At 36.5% G+C, this 13,313-nt stretch overlaps 1 protein-coding gene across 7 annotated transcripts in view; it reads right to left on the bottom strand.

The window, feature by feature from the left end:
* The window catches only part of UMAD1 (UBAP1-MVB12-associated (UMA) domain containing 1), a 78,650-nt gene that overhangs the window by 13,261 nt on the left and 52,076 nt on the right, over positions 1-13,313 (bottom strand). For all 7 annotated transcript variants that reach the window (XM_021538360.3, XM_021538364.3, XM_085567357.1 and 4 more), the window contains one exon: positions 5,323-5,405. In XM_021538360.3, coding sequence (XP_021394035.1) covers positions 5,323-5,405 — 83 coding nt within the window. The remainder of the gene's footprint in view (positions 1-5,322; positions 5,406-13,313) is intronic.

The raw sequence follows: 13,313 nt of genomic DNA, 5'->3' as shown, positions 1-13,313 counted from the left end.
TGTATATAATGTGTATATAAATATATATAATGAGCTATTGATATATTGATCAATATATTTATACCTAACTTTATACACAATATGTATATAAACCCTCCCCTTCCCCTGAGTTGTCCAATTGTTGTCCAGTAAGGGCAGACAAAGGCTCACTGGTCTGTGTGTTCTGGAGATCTTCCTAGAATGAAAAGACCTCCTAAATATTTCAGTTTTAATTTAGTTAAATTATCTAACAGATAGCAATATGAACATTATGATGTAATGAAGCTTTACAAAGTAAATATGTTATTGCACATTAATAGTACACAATAACATATAATAATAGTTGTAAAATATAATAGTTGTAATATGCAATATTTGATTTTTTTTTAGCTGGTTGGGTTATTTACCTTTGCTCTCAGTAAGATCACAACCATGCCTTCCTTTCTTGTCATATGCCAGCTCTACTCATGCACTTTCCATATGTGGCTGCATATGGATTCCTCAATGAAGTCCATATTTATTTACCATACACACAAATGATGAAGGAAGCTAAGAAAGGTGATGTCTATTGCAGCTGCCAAGGCTGAACACCAGTCATTCTTATTTAAAGGTAATGTTAAAACTTCACTTCTTACACCTTATGATCATGCATGATAGATAATAAAACATAAGATCTTTCTTCTGATGGTACCAGCTTCTCTTTTCAGAGAAAAGTATCTGCTTGATGACTTGCTGCAGACAGTCTTATTCCAGTCCCTTCTAAGAGTGGATAATTTCATTAAGTGATTATTCCTTACATACACAATTAAGAAGAGAGAAAATATGGACCAAGAGGCTTTAGGCATTTTATATAATAAAAAGAAGATCTTAGTATGACATATGACAAGCAATTAATCTAACCAGGCCATGACTGGAATTCTACCTTATAAGAGCTCCTTATAAGAGCTTCTAAAAGAAAAAAAAAAAAAAAACAAGCTAAGCAACAACATTTTCAATAGATTCTGGATTTTGTCAAAAGAGAGCAAATTAATCACAAATAATGTGATCACAATAATTTCAAAATATAAACCACTTTCTCTAAAGTAAATGTGGGGATTTTAAACTGATGCAACAAATCTAGCCCAGAACACCCTTCTTGTGATTTTAAACATGGAACCCTTGAACCATAAACCAAGAGTCAGTAAGTGAACAGAAACATGATCAGTAATAACTCCTTTTCCAGTAACTTGTAAAAATAATCCAGATAGACAAGCTTAAGGAAAAAATAGCAAATAATAGGTCTGATAGAAGCAAGTAATTTTAATAGGAAAAAAACCCAAACAAATATGATAACAGTAATATTATTCATGCCCTGGAATTATATCAGTTGATCTGCTCTACTGCACTATAGTATATCCCAAAAGTATATCAACTTCAGCAATACCTGCTAATTTCACTAGAAGGGTAAAGAAAAATTAAATTATTTTTCCACTATTCTGTGGATTCTCAACTCTCATTATTGCTTCCTTGATATTTTATATCTCATAGTATTTCTGTCTTTTGAGTCATACATCCCCTAACCAGATATCTAGGAAACAGTTATTTACATCCATGTAGAATCCTTTACACAACAGCTGTATAAAGGATGACTTCAATGAGTCAATGCCAATTCAGACATAAACAAAATTCTCCTCATTTATTTAGATACTTGCCTATAAAGGTGCATGCCTGCTTCTATATGTATAAGATCACAGATAATTTAAAATTTACTTCAGGAACTTCTATCTGCTGTGTTCTCAGCTTTTAACAGCAAATTATCAAAAGGAAGGAGACACGAATCATAGCAGAGCTATTACAATTCATAAAGAAAACTAAGTCCTAAGATGATAAGAATCACAGCAAGGTATATAATTAGAGTGGCTATAACAACAACATATAAATTAGATAATTATGGATTAAGCAATCCCTTGGGGGATTCTCTCTTGCCCTAGAAAACGTATAACAAGCTCCTTAGATAGAAGGCAATAACTATTAAGTATTTGAGGGAGAAGTAGGACCATAAGGAAAAATGAAAAAAAAAAGACACAGCAAGATAAAAATCCTAATTTAAAATCTAAAGATGGCTTTCCTTTTTGGTAGTTTATTTTAATACACTTAGCGGTCCAGTTTTCCCCCATTAAATCTGCTGACATCTGTTGGCTAAAGAGCGCATGTCAGATTATCCAGAAGTGCAAGATCAAATAAACATGAACTGCTTTTTAAGGTGACAGTAGGGAGATACAAAACACTGCAGCGATTACCAGAAATTGAATTTTTTTTTGTTGTTGTTTCTTACATCACCGTAATAATCCCAGGTGTCCTGGGCATCAGACATACAATAATCTTCATAAATCCTAATTCAAAGCCATACCATCTGTCAAAAATATTTTTTATGTCTCCTAACAGATACACTTCATAATTGCTCTCACAGTAGGGCAAAAATACATGGTTGCACTAATTTGCTTTACCAATGGAATAGCTCATTATCAAAAATAACCCCACCACATTACTGGGGTTTCTAGCACACTTGATATATCAAAGCAAACCTTTCCATTCTGCTATTTTCTATAACCTCAAATTCCAAATGAAAGCAGATAAAGATTGAATTATCTGGAAATTATACAGTGATAATGGAAAAAACACAAGCATAAAAAAAATAAAACCATAGTGTCTCTTTCAATTATGATTGTGTTGCAGTTAAAATTAGCTTTGTATTTCATGGTCACTAATTTACCAATTTAGTCACTAATAAGACTAAGTTCTCGGCCCTGCAGAGCACTAACCATTTTGGACACAATCCAGAAAAGCACTTAGATGTGTGTGTGACTTTTAGCTCGTGAGCCTGAAGCAACTTCAGAGGATCAGACATGCTTGATTAGGCCCAGAGCACTCATTACCCTGCTGGACAACAACTCATCCCCCTACGACTGACCAGCAGTAGGAGATGACCCTCCCAAGCCCCTGTCCATACTTGTGGAGATGGGGAGGACACTCCATATGGGAGTTTGTCCAAAGCAGGAGCAGAAGTCTGAAGCAGAAGACAAAATGTTTGGGCTGAAGTTGGCCTTTGAGAACACCCTTCCTCCAAGGAGTGTCAACGACCTGCAATTCCCCTAACATGTATGCAATATCCAAACAGCTGAAAACAACCCTGACTGTATGGCAGGGGTTGCAGGAGGTTCTGTTGCATTTTCCCAGTGGCAGCAAGACCATCTTGATGTAAACTTTTGTTTGTGCATTTGTTAAAATAATTTATACAAGATTATACAAATATACGAACTTGAAAATTCAGTGATTGTACAGCAATCAAATCCAAAGGAAATGGGAAATTCCAAAGATTATGGCCATTACCAAAAAACACCCCAGAAGATAATTTCTTCCAAAAATCAGACTCAACCTCATTTTCCCTTTGAAAATCCATGAACAAAGTATTACTTAATTCTTCTTTAAATCACATTTCCAAAAGCACTTTTCATGTTCCATGAAGTTTATATCTAATAAGTAGTGAAAAAGTTTATATTTAAAAATAAAAGCAGGTTTCCAGCAACTGAAATTATTAACTGGTTGATGAACTAAATGTTCTTTTATTCAGTTCTGCATGATAAATATCAGATGCCACTTTGCAGTAACAACTGTATTTTAGCGTACTGTTCAGACTTTGTGTTTTTATACTAACAAGGTTATTATTTCAATTTATGTTCTATGTCTCTATGACATATTGAATATGTAATACAATGCTTTTCCAGTTTCTCTAAATTGGTGAAGTTCTCCCGCGAATTTACAAAAATATACTCACTACTGCAAGAAGGACCATTACTTTCCTAATGGCCAGAATTATCCATTTAATTTCCATTATTCACAATTATTCTACTTAATTTGGGAACTTAAGAATTCCTTTGAGTAAATGTGAAGTCCAAATACTGAAATATAGACTGGAATGAATTGCCTAAATAGCACTGGATCTTTATTTAACTGATTCTGTCACAAGCCAGTTCATACTAGTATTTTTATGACATGTAAGTATTTTAATAGAAAGGTGAAAACATACCTTTGTTTCATTTTCACTGTAATATCTGCTATTTTATTTTGAAAATTTTTCTTCTTCTCTCTAACTCATAAAACTTAAAATCAATAAGTTCCTCTTTTCCCGATATTCCACAGAACTGAACAAACCATTGAGGCTGCAGCAACTGGCAGTTCACCATCCCCAGCAAGAATATCACATTAAGGGAAACTACGTTTGTCCAGTAGGTAACTACAACGTCAAATAATTATACTGCCCAGATCTGCAGGACTTCAGTTGCAAACACCCTGGCTCAGATGTGCATGGATCTAAAAGTCAGACTAAAACTTTGCAATTGGTTGGAACTAATTCATACTTTAACATTATCAGAAGGCAAACTACTCATTACTTGCAAAGAATTGAAGATTTCTGTATAGGACACAGTTCTAAATTTTAAATTAGAAAAAAAGACTACAGGCCACGCATACCCACAGAGCACTCTTAAGAGATGGAAAAATAGTCATACACACCTTCACTATACCAAGGCACTTTGCAATAGTAAACATTGAAGTGGCATTGAAAAGAGACAGACAGACACTTGGTACTCACAGTGTACCAAGTGAGATATAGGAAAAAGAGACAGGATAGGTTAAGCACAATAAATGAACCACTACAAAAGCAAAAAAGGCCAAGCTAAATATCTTAAGTCACCTTGCAAATGACTAAAATTATATGGCAATGGAAAACAGGCCCATACTTGGTACAAAAACATTTTCAGAGTATGTGGAGAAGATGTACATCATATGCAGAAATATTCTGAAAAGCCCTCGCCTGTAAACATGTATCAAATATCAAATAAACCAAAGAAAAAGAAGTTCAGATTTACAGCCACACAGTAGAGAAACAGAAACACACAATAAAGACAGTCTATTATAGTGACATGTTTACATGCTGCTCATAATGGTAGTTGTGGAAATCACTACTCACTACTACTCACTACACTAATGCTTCTAGGCAATTCATTTACATTCTAGCTACAGTTTCATGCTTGCACAATTCAAGTATAAAAATAAGATATTAAACAATACCATATAGCCGAGACTTCTATTATTTCCTTTTCAAATCCACAGCAGTGGGCTTCATATTATTGCCATCTAATTAACAACAGTGCTGCTTTTATGATAGATGACAAGGAAGGCTGAGAGTGACTCAGCCAATGGAAGATGTGAATGTGGTGAAACCATCTTCTGCAGGACATTCATGCTTCTTAAATGAGCTGCTATGGAAGTTTCATCATTGTGCATAAGGAAAAAGACTCCTACCTGTGAAGGTTGACTGATTGGTCTGGTCTCTGGAAATGAAGTTTTATCCTTTGAGTCTCTACTTCGATCATCAGCTGTGTCACCTACAAAGAAAAAAAAAAAGACCAACTTTTAAATAACTGAAATACTTCATATTTTAAATAGAGTAATAAAACCTCTTCAGTCTTCCTAAAATCAAATTATACCCTGAGAAAGGGGGACTTGTGTTGCCATATTTATATTTAAAATTTTGAACATGAGAGAAAATGAGGGAACTGAGAAATTTTGAACATAAAGACATTGAAATCTGCAAAACCCAGGAACAAACCTGTATCAATTATTTTAAGGAAAAATTATTGAGGGAAAGGGGGAGAAAAAAAAAGCAGGGCCCCTATTTTTGCATACTTTAGGACCATTAGGTTCTAATAATTAGCAAAGGGTACATAGTAGTGTGACTATGTAGTGGAAAGGAGATACTAGGTGCACATCCATCACATCCCAATTCAATGTCAGGGTAGTAGCCTCATTTCCACATGTTTGATATCTGTGCATGAGTGCAGAGAAAGAGACAAAGCATTCTGAGAAATGGCCTGGTTTTGACTGTATGGGGACACAGACTGCTTGGCAGGCTGGGCACTAATCTCCCATTGTATACACGGGGCTACCTTTGCCCAGGATTTTACCAGAAGACACAACTCCTTTTATCCCCAAAGGTGCAGCTGGTACTGATCTAAAGATGGGGTAGATCACAGCGATAAACTAGAGACAGATTATTTTCACATTTATTTTTAAGACAGAAGGTACATTATCATTTTTATTTAAAAGGTAGAGGTAGTAAAAAAATAAAACAATACAAAACAACAAAAACAGAATTTGTTTCTCAGATGTTGTGAAACAAACATTCACCTATCATATCTTCTCCAATTTTCTTTGTCAATGGAAAAGTGTACCAGAAGCTGTAAAGAATTTGCAGATTATCTCCTTCTGCTGTTAGTACTGGTCAGTAAATAGTTTGTAAGAGCAGACAGCTGAGAAAGATTGAAGATGTAGTTATTTTTAGTTTTATTTTTATTTGAATTCATACTGCTTTCTGTAATGGAGTATTTTGGAAGTCTGTATCTTTAAAGAGTCCTGCAGCAACAATTCAAAATAAAAGGGTTCAAGTTACTGTAGTTTAACTTCTTTGCTAAACCAGTGGTTCTGGCTCTGCTGTTCCATTTTTTCCAGAGGTGTACTCGGAGCCAATGCACCAGGCAGAAGCCTTTGGAAATAGCAGTCAGCTTCTGCCCATGCCCAGTTAGGCTCAAAAACAAATGACACTCAGGTCCATGTACGTTTGTTTCATACTGCCATGGCCCCCCAGGTCTGACTGGTCAGATCCTTCAAGTACAATGCAATATTAGGTAAAGTTTTTTATGAAAACAAGCACTAATATCTAATTTTTATATCCAAGTATTATTCCTAACAGTGTATGCAGAGAATCATCATCACTGTCTTTGTCACAGGTCTTTGATACCTATTAATTTCATTAATGTCTGCACTTTCCAAGACCTTTTCTGATGTTGAAAGATGCTTCTTAGTAAACTAGTAATTCTCTACATAAGAGTAATGAAAACCATGAATGTCAAACAATTAGTTTACATTTGTAATGAAGTAGAGGCCTGCAAACAAAAATTATTACAAGCTTTGTAAATGCGCCCTGTCGAAGGGAGGTGTAAAAGTGGTTAACAGATGCAGGAAGAGGGCAGTAAGGCATATTTTTAGTACACTTGCTTGGATGAGACTGCAAACAGATTTAAATGCTACCAAATTTTGGCTAGATCAGTTTCTCCAGAAGTAAGGCTACTTAAGCACTTGATCAACCTAACAAAATGGTTTCTCTTAACCATGGTTAATCTTCAAATGGCTTCCAAGATGGGCTGAAGAAACATCTGTTAATGGTTTCAATCATGCCAAGACAAGGAAGATGAATGAATGACCTTTTTGTGTTTAGTTTAGTCCTACATTCCATGATCAATGCAGGAGGAATGACTCCACAGGATACCCCTTCCCAAGATCAGGGAGCTTAGCTGTGTGCTGAAGACTTGTGAAGGTGCAAGGAGACTGCAGTGAGATGGACAACGACTCACCAAGTGTGTAAGGGCAGAGCCGTGTGGGCAGTCAGTATCACTGGGACATATTGGGTGAAGTTGGGTGTTTGCATAAACATACTGAAAACAGTTACAGCAAGGATTCAAGAATCACAGGAACCAATGTTCTACTCCTTGTCTTTACAAACCATTCCTGAGAAAGCATTCCAAAGTTTTTATATTAAAAAAAAACATTAAGAAAACCCAATGTATATATATGTTTAATGTTATCCAGAATATACTTTTCCCCTGTGATTAGTTTTCCTTACAAAGAAAAGAGTCTTGGTTTATAATCAGGATCAAAAGGTCATAAATGATCATAAGAAAGGAACAATAAGAATAACTCATTTAGAGAGAAATGAAATTTTTTACTTACAACTTCGTCATCCAGCTCCCAAAATTCACAAGCTCCTAAGGAAGCCAAATATAGGAATACCTGTATTGTTTCACAATTCAAATTGCCTTTGTGAAACTGCACTTCAATGCAGAGTTCTTCTTTGTTAAATAAAAAACAAAGAAGGGGAAACTGCAATATCTTGCCAAATTCTCAGGCATATTGTCCTGCAAGAATAACCCATGAGTCTTTGTATAGACTTTTATTATTTGTGTTAACGGAATTAAAACAGTGATAGGCAGCTGCCAAAGACACCAAGCTGTCTAAGACATCCAGCAGGATGGAGTATTTTTACAGAAAAATTGGTGTTTTCAGTGTACTTTTTCCACTGGTTCCTATCTCAAATATTCAACCAATTAGTCATCCTTATTTCTAGCCCAAATAGTTACTAGCCCAAATAATTAATTAACTGTGACATACCTCCCCAGCTCTATCAATTCCCAACCCTATCTAGTTTGTCATAGCTGACTCATCATGTTTAGCCACCCACAATTTTTTTTTTTTTTGTTTAGCTTGTCTTGATTTCCCATTGATTTATAGTCTAATCTCTTTCCTTAAGTGGAGGTCATAGTTTGTCTTTCCTATTCAGGCTCAGCCGCTTCCCTCTGGTCTGGGTTTCCCTCTTTCCCTCTGCAACCCTGCAATCTCCTCTTCCTACCCACCTACCACTATGTGAGGAAGGGGGATGATGACAAACAGCAAACAGACAGACATCCCTGAGAGCACAGACCTTTGGGTGCAGGAACTATGTGGGTCCTTTTGAGCACTTCAGGGTCCTTTTGAGCACTTCAAACATTCTGGTTGATAGCTTTTGACTGGGGAAAAAAACCCCAAACAACCAAAGCACCCCTCCCCTCCAAACATTTAGAGAAACACCCCCCCCACACACACACACACAAACCCAAACAAGTTCTCTTACACAATCTTGATATAAATAGGTATACCACCATATTTTTGCCAAACTAAGCAACTGAAATCTGGCTCTGAAGAAAGATCACAAATACATGACCTTAGTGGAAAGGGCCCCCATAAAGTCTTTCATCAGAACTGAAATTCATCAGAACTGCAAATATGTTCAAAGATAAGGGCAGAAGGACCATGGTAATCACTTAGCCTAAACTACTGTAAAAATATAGGCCATAAGATTTCTTGAATTAATTTATTTGAACTAGAGGAACTTTAAAGCTGTATTTTAATCAGGGAATAAAAGAAAAAATTACTTATCTTAAAAACCACTTAGATTCTGGCTCATATATTCCTTGGTTTAAGCATTGTGTAAATGTCAGTCATAAAACTCCTCTAGAAAATAAATCTGAGTCATATATCAAAAAATGATGTATACTGTTTAAAGTCTATAAGAATTAGAAATGAGGGAACTTCATGAAATGTAATACAGTTTAAATATCAGCAGCATAATCTGTAATATGCAGTACATTACTGGGAAAATTTATCAGGAAAAAAACACTCATGTTCATTGCTGTAAAATATTCCCTTCCTTACCAATGGGAAAATATTTAAAGTTTGAATAGAAATAGTAGGCGTATTTATCCTACTGACCAGATAAGCTTGTATTTCAAAGCCTCCATCTTGGGAGGCTTTTTTAAACTTATATTAAGCCTTTTCCAGGCCCAAATAATCAGTGTTGCACTGAAAGGTGAGACATACGTTTCTCCTTTCACTAAGCTGATGCTAGATTTTCACCAACATTCTCCAAGTTCCACTGGTATCTTTTTCTAAGAACTGCAGCCAGGTGTTCCAGAGGAAAGAAATACCTAGTCCAGTCCTCAATATATACTATGTATATCCTCTCTCAGAACTTGGAGTTTTTGGTGTCTTCAGAAATCTGCATTCAGCTGCCTATCTGAACCTCAGCAAACTCTCATATAGAAAGGTTCACCCCCAAGTTTGGCTTCTACTCAACAAGGAAGTGTTGTTTCTATTTATACTCTTTCCTCTTCCAGCATTTTGTTAACCTCAAGCTGTGTAGTCTCTTGATCAACAGACAACATTTAAAAGCCTAGCCCACCCTCAGCTGAATAAATGAAAACCAATTGTAAATGTACTTTATAATGTAGACTGCCATTTGTCCCGGCCTGTGTAAAACTCCTGTGAGACACTGAAGCACGTACAACACAGCAAGCAGTAACTAGCTACCAAACACATGGATTTTCAAATGTCACCTTCAGCTTCAAAAGGAAGACAGCTATTTTCAATTATACTTTAGTTAGTTGCTTAACTCTTTGTTGCCTGTCATTATCTTCTATGTCCTGCATACAGATGGCAAAAACAAAGAATATTCTGGCTTCTACTTGGCAGCAAAAAGACAAAAAGTTTTAAGAGAGGATTAGTAAGATATGAAAACAGGAGAGACTGACTCTGTGGAAGCATCAAAGTTTTCCTACAGTTTTTTTTCCCTCTTGCTTACTCATAAATCTTCCCCGCTCTCCATGAGATAAGGAAGAAAGGTCAGACACAGCAATTTTAAATTACCCTGATCCAGGATAAACTAGCAGAACTTCAGGCTTCAGTCCATCAATCCTGACAGTGTTTCAGTCTCAGGAGGTATTTAAGAAGTATTGTAATTCCCTCTAAACATCTGTCTCTGATGAGTCCCTGTCTGATGAGTCCCTGCAATGGCACTTCCATGCAGAGGGGGTTGATAGCAAGTCCTGCTCTCCTCTCTGCCTCCAGGTCTTTCAGCAGTGATGAAACATGTTTCTGCTCAGTCTCTTCCAGCCCTGCTTGGCTCTCCAGCACTCACTTCCAGGGTCTCACATCTTCCTCTTACCAGCCAGTCTCTACCCAGTGAGTGAGCTGGGGACTGCACTGGGGTGGTGCCAGGGAACCTTGAAGGCAGTAGCCCAAACACAGAATTGTGCTGATTTTATGGGATCAAGATAAGTAACAGAAGACAGGGAAGACAGAGGGAAGATCCTTAGAAATCTTTGCTAATAAGCATAGAAACACTGAATGGTTTGGGCTGGAAAGAAACTTTAAAGATCATCTATTCCACCTGTCCTGAATGGATTGTACAAAATAAGCTGTAATTTAACAGTTTGCATTGGTGGTCAACAGATCATTCAGTGATCCATCTGAATCAAATAAGCACTGGCCAGTGTCCTCTTCAATGGCACAGATAGGACATTGATGAATAGTTGATTCCTATATAGGTTCTTGAAAGTGGGACTACCATGCTGTCTAGTATTAGTGCTATAAAGCTACATATTAATCATTATTATCATCCACATGTACATGGCCAAGACATTATAGCCTTATAAGAATATATATCTAGTTGGCAAAACAATGAAGTCATCCTAGTTTCAGGTCACCTCATCCTGGTTTCATATTAAAGCTTTTCATATCAACAGCAGTTTCATTTCAACAAGCTAATAATATCTCCTAAAAAAACCCAATATATCAGCAGAAAGATTCTCCACAGCTGCAACTTCCAGCAAAACAAGAGTTTAAGAGTTTATGCTGCATAAGGGTGAGTGAGAAGGAAGTCTGGCTAAGTCCATGCTAAGGCAGAGGAATGGTAAGTGGCAGCCTTACATTGAGTTTCAATAGTGTATTAAGAGGTCCTACAAATAAATCTTTGATTGGGAGTAGAAGTTAACCAGTATCTTCCCTAATTCTCCTGATGAACCACAAGAAAAATCTATATAAACCCTGCAATGAAAATCTTAAAGTGATTTCTTCAAACTTGTAAAAGGTAGGGGGGAAACTGTAACAAGCTAAACATCACCCTGAATGGTTTTGCATTTGCAGACATGAAGCAACAAGGTTCAGTCCTTTCCCAATGAAGAATAGCAAATCCAGCTACAGCACATGCCATTGGAGATTATGGCACCCCACATTGCCACCCAGTCTGATTTTGGTATCCCATCCTTCTGCAGATGGGATTCTTAACGCAGAGTCTCCTTTTTCGTAAACAATTCTGTCAGAGTCTTTTCAACCTGCTCCCACTTTTAAGATCACAGTGAAACCACAGATTAAAAACTTCTCTATGAAAAATATTTTGTTTCCCCAAACAAAAACTTTTCAGAAGATAGCAATAGAAAAACAATATGAGAGGATTAGAGGCTCCTGTATTTTCCATATCCCAGATCTACATATTTTTAAGTTTGCAAAAAGTGTTTTATTTCTGTGCTTTTCTATATTTCCAACTACTTAAAATTTTCACTTCTTTCAAAGCTTTTCTGAATCCTGAAAAAAGGACCCTTAGAGTTTAGATCTAACTCCATCTCCAGCTGCTTCACTGAGGCTAAATAATTCCAACTCCTCTGAACCCCATTGAAAAGGCTCTCTTTTAAGAGGTGCCCAGCTCTTTCAGAAAGCTGATGAACCCAAAGCCAAATTTTGTGGCAAAATTTTGGTTGGAAGGAATCCTAGAGGTCACACCAGTCCAATCTCCAGTTCGGTGTAGGGCTAACTTCAAAGTGAAAGAGACTATGTACCTCAGGTTGTTTGGCTGAATTTTAAGGCTCCAAAGAAGGAGCTTCCTCAGCATCTCTCATGTCTCAGTTATATCTATCCCTCTACTGTTTCTTACATCCAGGTTCACAGTTACATGCAAAACAAGGTGTAGAATTAGTTAGTCCATGAGCCACAATCCCCATGATGAAATGTTATTTTCCTTTGGTTTTAGGTTATGAGATTTTAATGTCAAGAATAAAGAAATGCCAGGAATTAATCTCACTCTGATTCTCTGGTGTGATGCATCCATACAAGTACTCTTCATCTCTTATATGTGCATGACAGCCTTTCTCAGTAGTCCACCAAAACACTGAATCCACTCACCACGGCATATCTTTCCAGAGATCTTGTTTTTCCATTTTACTATCTGGAAATTCTGTTCTAGACTTCACTACCTTAGATATTGCCACACCCTTCTTATCAAGTTGTGCTATCAGAATTGGCAAGTGATGGGACTTAGCAGCTACTCAATACAACCTTAGGACTGAAGAAATCAACAATATAGATTCAAGTAAGGGCTTATAACATGCTTTTCCTTATAAAATGTGAATTTTATAAGGAAAAAGTTGAAAGAAAAAGCTAAACAAGAGAAATCTACATCTTCTAAGTCTTCTGACCCAAGATTTGTGCTTATCTGTGTGTGTGCACCACTGCCTCAGGGAAATCCAAAACTATTCACTGCTCTTCCGATGTTCAACTGATACTGTGTGGATATACCTCCAGCATATGTATTGTATATTTATAATTAATATTGGCCCTTAAAAAGAACCAGCAAGTCTGCCTAGAAGAGACAGATCAGATGCCACAGGCCAGTTCTGTTCATGCACTAAGTCAGAGTTCTTGACATTCCTAGAGAACCTCTACATCTTCCTGTCATTCACTTCATCTGTCAATTAAGCCAAAATAAATGTAACCTTCCAAGGCCAAGTGAATCACACTTTTCTGGGGAAGCAAACAATTTAAGCTACCTTTCTAAAAAGTTTTATAAACTGATTTGCTCTCTTTTTATTTTA

Source organism: Lonchura striata, chromosome 2, assembly GCF_050655825.1.
Source record: "Lonchura striata isolate lonStrDom1 chromosome 2, ASM5065582v1, whole genome shotgun sequence".
Taxonomy (NCBI): domain Eukaryota; kingdom Metazoa; phylum Chordata; class Aves; order Passeriformes; family Estrildidae; genus Lonchura; species Lonchura striata.
This window is presented reverse-complemented; position numbering and strand designations above follow the sequence as displayed.